The following is a 13,656-nucleotide window of genomic DNA, read 5'->3' as shown; positions in this document are numbered from 1 at the left end:
GCGTGCGGCATGGTGGCGGAACCCGTCTAGGAAAGAGGCAAAAGTGCATTGATTTTTTTCGTCTTTTTGCTGTAAAGCATAGAAGCATGAGCATGACCAATGGAAGGAGGCAAGCTCGGGAAAAGGGAGCTTTGGCTAAGCATATAAGAATACCTGGGAGTTTTACGTTGTTGAATTGGGGGAAAATTACTTCGGTGCGCCATACCCACGATGATGTTGATATATCGTGCGCAGCTGCAGGCGTGGGGGCCGACGGCCCTTGGAAAGGGATACCTATATAGAGTATAGATATTTGACTTCTACAATCTCACAATTTTCAACATCTGTTGAAGCAATGATGGGGAGGAGACCTCGTGTCCCTAGAACCGTTTGGACGCGCTTCAGTCCCTCGCAAGAAGTCGATTTTAGCCGCAGATGCGGATGATGACGATGATTCGTCGTAGCTTGGATGCTGACAGCGATGACCACCAACGGACTCGGCCCGGGTCCATTAGCGTCCGGTTGAAGGACAATGATCCAATAGCCAGGTCTGTTGTGAACCCTTGTCGTTTTCTTTTCTCTTTCGCCGTTTCGCGATGCCCCTCCCTCTTCCCCTCTTCCCCGGATATTTGATTCTCACCCCGAGCAAGGCATCGAGGCTCATCCGATCACAAAATGAACGAGCCGCCGTAACAGCAACTCGGATCCAAGTCCCGTGACCCTTCACCGTAACCCTGTTTCGTGACCGAAGCCGCTTTCACGTTTATGCGCAGAAAAACCGGCCCAGGGGGCGTGATTCAGGGTAGCGGCAGCATTCGCTTTACGTGGTACACCAATACATGGGGGGATTTTTGGTTCGGCCGGGACTTGCACTTACCGGTATCTATTCTTTTCTTCCCCTGCTTCTATTTTGGTAGAAATAATTGCTTTCCCTACCATTAGTAGGGTGACAAACGCAAGTATTGGACCAAGCGGGTGAGGGGAGGAAGTGACCAGTAGATATGTTTTCTTTCTCTTTCCGTCGCTTTGTTTGTCTGCTGCTGCTTCAAACACGAGGGTTTACAATGTTTCGTCCAAACTTTTTCCCTTCCAACGATGTACGTTGGCGGAAGCCAATCTCAAGGGTCCGAGTAAGGTGGCGGCGGCACAGAGGTTTGAGGACTGTGCGCTAATGACATCATTTTCCCATGCGGAGCTGAAGTCCGAGAGGCAGAGAGAAACGGCAGAGTGCAAATGAGGGTTTTGAGGACGACTCGCATCGTCTGATTCGGCTTATACCACCTATGACGATAAAACACATTTCATAGAACGAAACTTTTCCACTTGGTGTTTTCTTTCCAAAACCCCTTCATCTTTGGGGACCAGGGGGGCGGGTCGGTTTGATAGAATGAGTCGTGACGGCATTAGTAAGGGACGCCGTCTCTCACCCCCTGTCAAAGAGCAACGGTTCGGGTTTGTTTGGTTCACTCTGCCTTGGATTCGGGGACCATTCATGGTGCATCCGTAGGGTTCGGCATAACGGATACGACCCTGGCGGTCAACGAGACGCCGTAGTAGTCCACAGTGTAGTGATACACCGTAAAAGACTCGGGAGGAAAGAAGAAAGGGGGAATAAGGGGGGAATTGCAATGTAATGGAACAAAACAAAAACCAACTTTGTACCTAACCCCAACCCCCGTCTTTGACAGACTGGCTGGGACGGAAGAGGGAAACAAAGGACGCGGATCAGTTCCGAATAAGACAATAGACGAACGGCTAGTGGTATCCGTGGGAGGAGCAGGCAAAATGTTTCTGCTCTGCCGTTATTTGTTTTATTTGATTTCCCGTCCACTTTTCGCAACCCAATGGAAGGCGTAAGGCCGCCATCAACTAGCCTGTCTTGTGGCAACCCACAAGGAGACGAGGGGGGGAGCCACCTTGCTGATATTGCCATACGGAAAGTGCGTGTGGTGCCTGCCGGTGGGCAAGTGAAGATTGAGATGCTCATTCACAGTTGTCGGGCGCACAGTAAGCAACAATGGCTTTGGTACCAGGAGCCGCGCCACTGCCACTGCCACTGCCACTGCCTCTGCCGTCAAGGCACACACGCTGACTGGCTGGTAGATTGTCGATGACTGAGACGGGCACCCAGGCGAGCTCTGAGCTTCGAGATGGGGCATTCAGAGCAACCAACCAAGCTTGAGGGTTGCTTTTGCGGTTCCTGCTCATCATTGCCATTCCGAGAGAGGGAAAAGAGACACACACAGAGAGAGACAGTGCGGTTGCGTGTGTGTGCGTTGTGGGCTTGCGCTTGTGGGTGTGTTTACCTTACACTAGGTACTTAGCTCTTTGTTTGATCTTGATCATGCGTCTGAACCTCCTTGCCCTCCTCCCCTGCCTTAGGCCCTGCGGTGATGAAGGAGGGGATTGAGATATTGACAAAAGCTGGATGGACTTCTTCCCAAGGGCCTAGAGCCCCCGAAGAAGTGGATAGCCCTTGTCCTTACCCCACTGCTGTGACAAGGGGTGCCAGGGTTGGCATTTGTCTTTTGTCTTTCTTTCGTCGTCCTGGCTCTTTTCTAGTGCACGCTACTACTGTACTGCACTGGACACACTGCACACTACGTAGCTGCAGAGTTTTGGTGTAACCTGCCGGCCTGCACTCTGCACCATCTTCATCGACGGGCTAGGGAGGAGCTACAGACAGGACAGGGAAATGCAGAGAGCGAGAGAGAGAGAGAGAGAGAGAGGAGACACACTAGATACGGAGAGGATATACACTAGAGAGAGTGTGAGTGAGAGTGAGAGAGAGTGTGAGAGAGACGCGGAGTGCCCACCGGACGTGGGTCCGTTCTTGTCTCGAGCAGACAACGTTTGGTTATGTGACACACACTGGGCGCCCGCTTGCAACTGCTCTTTGAGGTGTTTTCCACCCGCTGATCAGCCTCCCTTGGTTCTCAAGGGCTCTTCCCTACGGATACCGCCCACCATAGAAACAGTACTTACCTACTTACCTTCACTGCCTCAGCACTAAGCCCTTAGTACCTACCCAAGGGCTTAATGCTGCTCTTCAATGCAACGCGGCCATCTGAAAACAAGATCTAATACCAATTCCAATCACCACGGGCTAGCCAGCCCTGGTTGGTCTGGCTGTCCTTTATCTAAGCATAGTCAGTCACCGTCATAGGCAAGTTGTTAGATGGGTAGTAGTAGTAGTGGTGGTGGTAGCATCAGTGGTAGTGTAGTTGTCTTGGCCCCCTAGGGGTCCTCCGTTTGTTTGAAGGTGCCCTTGCGCCTCTCTAAAAAAACCATTTACGACCTGCTCCACAGCGACCCAGGGTGTTGCTGCGTCAGCCTGCCCTGCCCGCCGCTTCCTTGCTCGCCGTCCGCTCTCCCGCTGCGCTGCCCTGCCGTTGAATACCACCCGCCGTCCAAGGTATCCGTACCCATCTCGAACCTTACTGGCCTAGTGACACTGAGGGGACCCAAGAACCAAGGGCCAAGCACCAAGGAAGCAGGTAAGGTATCCGTAAGGTGAGGTGAGGTCCAAAAGGTGAGGATCAAACTTCCTGTCCGTCCACCGACGACAGCTGCCCGCCCACCCGATCCGTCAGTCGCCCGACGACGACGCCTCCGACGCAATCGCCGCCGCGCTGTACAAACTCGACAGCAGCAGCTTCCTTCTTGCTCTCCCATCTTGTTCGAGAGCCCGTCGCTGTCTGCGTCGCAAGGCCAAAACCCACTCTCTCCCTCTCCCTCCCGATCGCGCGCGCGCACACAGTCGGCCGTTGCGGCATCTTGCATTGCTCGACCACCAGTGGCCCGCGATACAAATCCATACAACCACCCACGTCGTCGGTCGTACGTTTCCACGCTTCGGCTCTTCACCAGAACATGACATCGCCCCGAGCGCCCAGCTGACGCCCCGACCTGACCTCTGTCATCCCTCTCTCGCGACGACAACGACCTTGAGAGCCGACGCCGACCGTCAGGACCGACACCCAAAAAAAAAAAACGCCCTATCCTTCTCTTCCCTCCCCCCACCATCACCGGCACCCGCACTCGGCCTTCAAGCTCCGGGCTTGCGCCTATGACCGGCCTCAATGATGGACGGCACTGCCATCGTGTCGGACGACCACTTCGACCCTCCCTCGCGCGTATTTGAACGCCTTCGCCAGATCGCTGGCTATACCTGGGACGAGTCCCGGCTTCCCTTCCACACATCCTATGACATCTGGTGCGTCCTTGCGCACCACGCCGACCCAGGACCGGCTGCGCTCTACTTCTGTTCCTGTCCCCTTCCTCCCCCAGATCCCGTCTAACATGCGCTCCACAGGCACATTTGCGGCACCAGATTCGTGTCGCCTTACCAACCCCCGTCCTCTTCTTCCCTCCCCGCCTCGAGCCCCGGTTCAAACGCAAGACTGCAGTCCGGCCGACCGTCGCCCTCCGAACATGCGAGTTCCTCGAGCATTCATTCATATTCAGGCCTGCCTAGCGATGCCAGCAGCGACTTTTCGGCCACGTCGCCGCCTGCGATCCCGGCCGGCGCCGCCGAGATATCATACGTAGAGGAGCCGGTAGTGGCTCGCGTCTCCTACCATGTCCTTCGCGAAGAGAGGGCCTTCCACATAGCCAAGAATCTGTTTGCTACGGCCGACCCCCAAGGTCACCATATCGTCAAACCGCTCGACCTGATTCGCCTCGCTCCCCACCCCGGCGATCGCGGTTCCATCGTCGTCGCAATATACCAACACCCCGGCCAAAACTACCTGTTTGACCTCATAGACTTAGGGCCAGCCTTCTACAAGGCCAGGAAAGTGGACGATAGATACGAGGCATACCGCAAGAACAGTTTTGGTCTGAGTCCCCCCATAGACCTGCAATACTTTCTTGACTTCGCCATCGGCGCAAGTCAGTGTCTGGAAATACTCCACTACGGACAGGTTATCACCCATGGAGAGATCCGACCCGACTCCTTCCATTTTAACATCGAGACGAACTCGGTCAAGCTCATCAACTTTGGCACCGGGACGAGGTCTTTCGAGGGTGGCCTGTCAAGTACGTCATGGTCGAGCTTGTCCAAGGAGCTGGGCGCGAAGAACAAGCTCCTCTACATCAGCCCAGAACAGACGGGTCGTATGCCAGCGGAACCCGACAGTCGCACCGATATCTACTCCCTGGGAGTCGTGTTCTGGACACTGCTCACACAGCAGCCCGTCTTTGATGGCGAGACGCCGTTGGACATTGTTCAGGGTGTTCTGGGCCGGAGAATTCCCAATGTGTCGCAGGTTCGGCTAGACATACCCGACGTTATCGGGCGCATCATCCAGAAATGCACAGCCAAGACTGTCGCCGACCGGTACCACTCGGCTAGCGGCTTGAAGCACGACCTCCTCAAGGTGCAGCAGTTTCTGACCGACGGCGACTGGTTGGCACTTAAGGAGTGGAAGATTGGTGAGAAGGATATCTCGTCCTTCTTCATCTTACCTAGCATGATGATCGGACGGCAGAAGGAGAGAGCCGACGTGATTAGGGTTATCGAGCGGGTCGCGAAGAGCCATTCGATGAACCAAAAGTCAACAAATAACCGTTTCTCTGATGGCTCGCAACTCTCGGTCGAGCTGCCAGATTGCGGAGACCTGTCGAGCGAGGGTGCGAGCTCAGCAGAAGGCACCACCCGCCGCAGCGGATCATTCACACATACTACGTCTTCTGACCCCAGGCAGTCAAAGGCCAGCTTTGTACCGTCTATTCTCTCCGACACACAGACAATATCAGGGGACACTATCGCCTCGTCAAACTCCGGGCCCTTCGGACGGATGAATAGGCCGTGGGAGAGGCAGTGGGAGAGACACCAGTCTGTGTCGATAGAGACTCGGAGCCTCGTGGACAGCGTCGGCGCACCGGCAGAAAGCAACAGGCTCAGCGCGGTTGAATCTTCATCTTCGAGCCTGTCGCGCCAGCTTGGGTCGGCCAAGTTTAGAAGGCGTGGGCACTGCGAAATCGTTCTCGTAGAAGGAGCCGGCGGCCTTGGGAAGAGCTGCCTCTATCAGTCAGTCCTTGCGGAAGCCAGGCGGAGAGGGTACTGTGCCACGGCCAAGTTCGATACAGCCCGCCGGACTGCTTTTGGGCCGCTGCTCAAGCTGCTGTCGTCCCTCTTCAAGCAGGTTTTTGGAGAGCGAAACACGGATACGCCCTTCCACCAAGCCCTGAAGCAGTACGTCCGTCCCGTGTGGCCTACTCTCCATAAAGTTCTCGGGCTGCCCGACTTCCTCCTCGGCGCCCTCGACAACCCACTCCCACGATCAGTCTCCATTACACAAAGCGTGGCCCAGACGCGCAACATCAGAGCGGGACTCAAGAGACGCGGTTCCTCGCCAGGAACCTCGGCTGGCCAGGCAGCCAGGCCCACCATCATCTCGTCACAGGCGTCACAGGACTTTTTGCGAGCTGGCGGGGCAACAAAAACCATGCGATTGATGAACACCTTCCTCGACGTCCTGCGCATGTTCACTTCCCACAAGTTCATATGTTTTGTGCTGGACGATCTTCACTTCGCGGACGACGAGTCCATGGAGCTGATCACTCAGATCATTGGAGCGCGGATGAAGATGGTCGTCATCATAACCTACCGGCCAGAGGAGCTGTCCCCTGAACAGGTCCAATCCATTATCCAGCCCCCCGAGTCCGAAGGTGAGTCCTTTCACGTCCTTCCAATGCCGCCTCCGCCAATGTATGCTGACAACAAGCAGATTTCCCAAGGTCCGGTGGCCCTGTGGTCACCCGGATCAAACTTGCTCCTCTGGGAGAGGACGACATCATTCAATACGTCTCGACGACGCTGTGCAGGCCAAAAGAAGAAGTTTTGCCGTTGGCGCTGGTCATACAATCGAAAACAGCAGGCAACCCGTTCTACATGCGGGAGATGCTCAGTGCCTGCTACAGAAAGAAGTGCATCTGGTACGATTATAGAGACAGCAATTGGCATTTCGATCTCGACCGACTCTTCGAGCATTTCAAGGGCGCAAGCGATTACGACATTCTCGACACAGGTTTCATCACCCGGAGGCTAAACGAGCTCCCACCGGCTTCCAGGGCTATACTCGCTTGGGCTGCGTTGTTGGGGTCTTCATTTTCATTTGAGCTCATTGCGAGACTATTGAGTGGAGAATTTCAGTACGAGGACGACGACGAAGCCATGTGTCGAGGACCGGGCAACGAGAAATACCACGCCTCGTATTCCCAGCAGGAAGCGGTCAATGGGCTGCAAGCCGCGGTCCAGGCCTACATCATCGTCCCCAGCGAGACGGACGACAGATTCCGCTTTGCTCATGACAGGTTCATCCAAGCGTCGGCATCGTTGAAGGAGTGCAATGGCCGGAAGATGCACTTCGTCATTGCACAGACGCTGCTGAAGTACTACTCTGCCGATCCCAGGGCAAAGGACAACACTGCCTCGCACATTTGCGAGGCTGTTGATATCATCAAGAAACGAGTCCCAAAGCGTCAGACATACAGGAAACTATTGTATGAGTGTGCACAGGCGGCCGTCGAGAACTGCGCACGTCCGACCGCCTCGAAATTCTACAGCACAGGGGTTGCTCTCCTCCAACCAGACCCCTGGAACGACGACGTCGAGGACGTTTCCTACGATGAGACTATGCAACTGCATCTACGGGCAGCCGAATGCTATCTTTACATGGGTAACCTTGCCGCGGCCAATGCATTGCTCGAGACTGTCTTCGAATGCGCCCGAAGCCCTCTCGACAAAGCACCCGCCTACGTCCTGCAGTCAAGAACCCTGGCACAAAGCGGCAATGCCAAGGGGGCACTCGCCTCGTTGAAGGAATGCCTGCATGCGCTGGATGTGCAGTTTGACGAGGACCCTACATTTGAAAAATGTGACGATCAATTCGAGAAGATGTCTGTGAGGATCCAGACAATGGACAAGAACGACCTCATGAACCCGCCAACGTCACTGGATCCCGGCTTGCCCTCTATAGGCGCCGTGCTGGCGGAGACTGTGAGTGCTGCGTGGTGGAGCGACCACCTGCGCTTCTACCACCTCTCACTTGTCATGCTTGACCTCCATCTCACCCGGGGCGCCTTTCCACAATCCGGGATGGCGTTCCTGCATCTTGGCCTGATTGCTCTGGCCAGGTTCAATATGGTCAGTTTCGCAGTCGAGGTGGGCAATGTCTGTATCGAGCTACTCGGCCGGTACCGTGATCCCTTCTCCATGGCCAGGGGTTACATGATCTACGCCAACTTCCTCGGCCACGTGCAGATTCCGGTGGCCGTTGCGTTGAGCCACCTGGAGGGCTCTGTCGACTATGCAGCGGCAGCGGGGGACAGAATCTCCTCGATTCTGAGCTTTGGACTGGCGGCGCAGCTCAAGTTCTTTGCCAGCGAGAACTGCTCCGATCTAGAGGCCTTCTGCCAGTACGGTTGCGAAGAGATACCCAACTGGCATCAAGACACGAGGGGCGGCACTCTGCTCATCTCCATTCGGCAGGCTTGCCGTGCTCTGCAGGGGAAGACCCGGACCACCGACCCCCAGGAAGTCATGACCGACGACCACCACAACTCTGCCAACTACAAGTCCTGGCTGAGGGCCAATACGCAAAACGACAACCGGTCGATCCTCTGGTATGAGAGCATCGAGATTGTGCCCCTCTTCATCTACGGCCACTATGACCGCGCTATCGAGATTGGTCAGGCTTGCTACGAGATTATTCAAAATCTTTGGTCTGCTCGAAACAGCAGGCTGGTCATGTTCTTCTACGGCCTTGCGCTTGCAGGGAGAATGCTTCGCAGGCTCAACGACCCTCGACTCAACCCCGACAGTCTGAACGATGAAACGGAAGAAACACTGCAGAAGCTTCGCGAGCTGACCAAGAGGATCAAGGAATGGGAGGTCTACACCGAGGTCAACTATCTCTCGTGGTCTAGGATTCTCGAAGCTCAGGTTTCTGAACTGACCCACGACTATGGCGGTGCGATCAAGCTGTATGAAGAAGCCTTGGACAACGCCGAGGAGCACAACTACTTGTTCGAAGCGGCGCTAGGTAACACGCTGATGGCGGGCACACTGGTCAGACGCAAAGCTCGAAGATTGGCACGCGGTTCGTTTAGGGATGCCATTGCCTTCTACCGTCAGTTCGGAGCCGTGGCCGTAGCCGAGCGTCTCGAAGAGGAGCACGCGGTGCTGTTGCACAGCCCAACAAGGAACCCCAGAACGACGGACATTGGCGTACAGACCGACTTCGCCGGGGACAGTGGCACGGTTGATTATCGCGCCGTCGAGGGCGAAGAAGCCCACAATGGTTTGCAGCAGGCCAATCAAACCGCCATCGCAGACATCAAGGGCGAGCGAATCGGTGCTTGGCGTGGCTCAATGCATGAGCACAGCGAACCCGGGGCGGGTCTGCCTGCACTCGATATGATCGATCTGCACGCGATCCTGCTGTCGTCCCAAGTCATCTCGGGCGTTCTCCGAGTTGACGAGCTGCTCAAGACCATGTGCGACGTCATCCTGCAGACGTGCGGCGGCTCAGCTACCCTCGCAGCCATTGTGGTCCAGGATTTGGACGAATCTGGGTGGTGCTTAGCAGCCAGCGGTGATCCGGAGAGGGGAGCGTCGGCGCACATCCCAGGACTACCCCTTGCGGGCACGTCGCTTGTGGCCGAGAACGTCATTCTCTACTGTACCCGTTTCCGAGAGGCGGTGTTCATACCCGACATCATCAGCGACGAGCGTTTCGGCAACGTGGGCGAGGCATGGCTGCAACGCAACGTCCTCAGCAAAGCCATCATTGCGATTCCCATCTGCCACGGCTCGAAGCCGCTCCTCGGAGTCTTGTACTTGGAGGGCGAGCCGGGCTCCTTCACCGACCGCAACGTGTCCGTCCTTCAGCTGCTGGTTAACCAAATCGGCATCAGCTACTCCAACGCCCTGGCAATGAAGGCGGTTGAGAAGGTCTCGGCAGAGAATGTGTCCATGGTTGCTCTGCAGAAGCGCGCACTCGCCAAGGCCTTGGAGGCAGAGACGAAGGCTAAACACGCCGAAGCCGAAGCCAAGCGCAACGTCAAGCTAGCCGAGGAAGCCGCCAAGGCCAAGTCCATTTTCCTGGCCAACGTGTCCCACGAGTTGCGGACGCCCCTCAACGGCGTTATCGGAAATTCAGAGCTGCTCAAAGACAGCGACTTGGACAAGGACCAGCAAGAGATGGCCGACAACATCAAAGTGTCGGCAGAGCTGTTGCTCACCGTCATCAACGACATTCTCGACTTTTCTAGAATGGAGGCCGACAAGATGAAGCTGTACGTCATCGCCTTCAACCCAGAGGAGATGGTCCGGGAGGTTGTTCGAGCAGTTTCCTACAGCAACCGGCAGAAGACGAAACAGAAGAATGTCCAGATTATACAGGACATCAACTTGCCGCCGATGCTCATCTATGGCGACCCCATCAGGCTTCATCAAGTCTTGGGCAACCTCATTAGTAACAGTTTGAAGTTCACCGAGGATGGTTCGATCACCATCGGTGCTCGGGTCGACTCGGAGACCAACGACAAGGCCACGTTGATGTTCAGGGTACAGGATACGGGAATTGGCATTCCCCAAGAGCAACTAGTCAAGCTCTTCCAGCCTTTCAGCCAGGCAGACACCAGCACGGCTCGAAAGTACGGCGGCAGCGGCCTTGGCCTCAGCATCTGCAAGTCTCTGATTGAGACGATGATGAAGGGGACGATCCAACTCGACAGCCAAGAAGGTGTGGGGACAACAGCCTGGTTCAGGGTCACGTTTGACAAGGCGAAGTCAGACGTGTCTGCCGGAGACGCACAGCAGATGAAGTCTCCGCCAGCCGTGGAGCGCTCCTCATTCCTTGCATTAGAGCGAGGTTCGTCTCCTAACCCGTTCTTGGATCTCACTGCTATCCCCAAGGACCAGATCAGAATCTGCATTGCCGAGGACAACCCCATCAACCAAAAGATTGCCATCCAATACGCGCAACGGCTGGGCTACACCACTGTGGACGCGTACGAGAACGGGCTGAAGGCAGTAGAGGGCTTGCGTCAGAGGGCAAGGGAAGGTCGGCCGTACCACGTGGTCCTCATGGATGTACAGATGCCCGTGCTTGACGGCTATGAAGCGACAAAGATGATTCGAAAAGACCCCATCGACGTGGTGCGGAAGATACTCGTCATTGCCATGACGGCATCGGCCATCCAGGGAGACAGGGAGAAGTGTCTGGCGGCGGGCATGAACGACTATCTGGCGAAGCCGGTGCGCTCGGAGGTGCTGAAAAAGAAGCTGGATACCTACGTCAGCCCTCAGGTATCCGTAAGCGAGACTCTGGTCGGGTTCACGAGGCTTAAACGCTAACTGCCGCTCAGACCGCATCTTCCCCCGACGCCATACGCTCTGTTTCGACTTCGCCGACTTACACCACCACCGATCTCAACGGAGCCGCGGCCAGCTTTCACTTGCCCATCAGAGAGAATCCGGCATACAGCCGACCGTCGGGCGGCACCACGACGCCCAGTCGGGCATCGACCGACACCAGGTCCATTACGGACTTGGGTTCGGTGGCCGAGACGATGTCGCAAGCGCCATCGCAAAAGCGTACGTCCCGGAAGCTCACCAAAACGCGAACCAACAGCGAATCGCTACCGGCCGAGAAGCCCAGAGCCGTCCTCACTAAGAAAGTCCCTCAGCGCCAAGGGACGGCGTCGTCGACGGATGAGAACCTCAAACAGGAGAATTTACCTTATCACACAAACAACCGCAACAGCTTGAGCTCGCAGGGGTCTAGCAGCAGAGACAAGATCTTCCCCGGCTAAGGCGTTAGGCCGCCTCCTTCCATTCAAAACCAAGGGGCTGGGCGCCCAGCCTGGGGTTACACGACAGGTGAATGGCGCCACATGTCCCGAAAGGAAAGACAAACCATACCGGTCCAGGCAACTGCGGCTGGGCGGGGGGGATGATTGAGGTGTCGGGAGGCACGGGCTTGTATTCAGAGGGTTAGAGGGGTGCTGGTTGGTCAGCGGAGCATTCGCCGTGCTCACTAAACATCGGTTCGAGTATCTCGCGTGTTGTCTCACATTGGCATGTCACCGGACGGGATAGAGAAGAGGGAGAAGGAGAGGGAGGGAGAGGGAGAGGCTCAACGTCGACATGTCCTTTCGAAAGCGGGAAAAGGAAGGCGTCATGTCACTTGATGATTACAGGGGGTTTCTTGTTAAATTTATTCGTTGTTTTACTGGATTCTTCATCGAAAGGGGGCAACGGGAGTTGAGCGGGTACCCTCAGAGAATCCGAGTGCTGGATCATTTTTATCATTCATAGCATCATGGCAATGACATACCGCCTGCCCGTCGGGGATGAAGGGAGGCAGGCTATGGGTGAAAAAGCATTTTACGTGGCATCTTCTTTGGGTTGTACAAGACGATCTACTGGTCATCTCCCGTGCTTCGCAGTCCGCTGCCTCTTCCTGTTCTGGCCCTGTCTTGCCAAGAGTCCCAGAGAGAGTGTGCGAAGCAGCTCATTTGGCCGGCTACGTCCGTACGGGGGAAGTCAGCCAGGGCAGAGGGGCGAAGACCGGAGGAGCCGCCTGCCTCTGTCTGCCACTGTCCTCATCCTCCCCCAGCCGTCTCCATCCGTCTCTCTCTTTCTCTCTCTTTCTGACTGCAGCACAACCGGTCCGGCCGCTGCAGGAAGTGCCGTAGACATGCATGCGTATGAGTTTTTGTTCGAGACAGACACACAGACAGAAAGCCGGGGGGACTACAATGCAAGCCCCTCCGCTTATTCGTTTGCTGGTCGATCTCCCCTCCATCTTCACCCTTCAAGAACTCGCACTTTTGGTTTCTCGTCGCCTTTGGGTGGTGGCCCGCGTCAGCCAACCTACTACATCGGCATTTCTCTGATGTCGATCTGGACCTAGTGGGAGAGAAGGGGGGGAAGACGAACCCCCCTTTTCCTAAATCCCATGGGCTGCCACCGCCCTTTCTGCTTCGACGATGCCCATCTGCATGCATGTCCGACCTACCGGGATCAAGTTGTCATGCGGATCTCTTTTCCCACTTGTGTACTGGTATGTGCGTGTGTACAGTTGCTGATTCACTGTCCGAGACAAAAGACAAGACAACGCCTCCCCCCCCCCCCCCCCCTTCCCATTCTCGAATGATGTCTGTCCCTCGGCCCCCAACAGCTTTCGGTTATAGAGATATTGCGGTAGATGCCTGTGTATTTGGGTTTCTCTCTTTCTTCGTGTGTATGCCTGGGCGATCAATGTCTGGGGAGGGGGGGAGGGGTTGGTTGTCTCCCTCGCATCAGAATCAGGTCAGATCCGACTCCCGAAGGTGGGCGGCCGGGCTTGAGTCAAGTTGGGGACTTCACTTTTGGACTCGACGCTTGGGACTCTTGAGGGGGGGGGGGGGGTGTGGCTGGAATGGGCCAGAGGCTCTGGGTCTCATCCCCCGTTCGGTGCCGGGTACAGCATCCCACCTTCTCACATTTCGTTCGTGTCTTTGATTCTTCATCTTACTCTCGCACAGCCCTGCGGAGGGGGAGGGGGTGGAAGGGGGGCCGTGGAGGGCAAGATCCACGGATCCATGCGGCTTCGGGAGTATCGCCCACGACATCGAACACGAAGCGGAAAGAGATGAGCTCTCTCCCTGGGCCTCTTGATC

General features: G+C 56.0%; 1 protein-coding gene across 1 annotated transcript; it reads left to right on the top strand.

Annotated features, from left to right (window-relative positions):
• Positions 1 to 4,061: 4,061 nt before the first annotated feature.
• Positions 4,062 to 11,805, top strand: EsH8_II_000956 (ATP-binding hybrid sensor histidine kinase/response regulator; the record flags this gene model as incomplete). The annotated part of the gene is made up of 4 exons (XM_083264254.1): positions 4,062 to 4,195; positions 4,295 to 6,654; positions 6,714 to 11,305; positions 11,359 to 11,805. The coding sequence occupies 4 exons, from the start codon at positions 4,062 to 4,064 to the stop codon at positions 11,803 to 11,805; spliced, it is 7,533 nt and encodes a 2,510-aa protein (XP_083121576.1).
• Positions 11,806 to 13,656: the final 1,851 nt, after the last annotated feature.

The sequence above is a fragment of the Colletotrichum jinshuiense genome, chromosome 2, assembly GCF_051148585.1.
Source record: "Colletotrichum jinshuiense chromosome 2, complete sequence".
NCBI classification, from domain to species: domain Eukaryota; kingdom Fungi; phylum Ascomycota; class Sordariomycetes; order Glomerellales; family Glomerellaceae; genus Colletotrichum; species Colletotrichum jinshuiense.
This window is presented reverse-complemented; position numbering and strand designations above follow the sequence as displayed.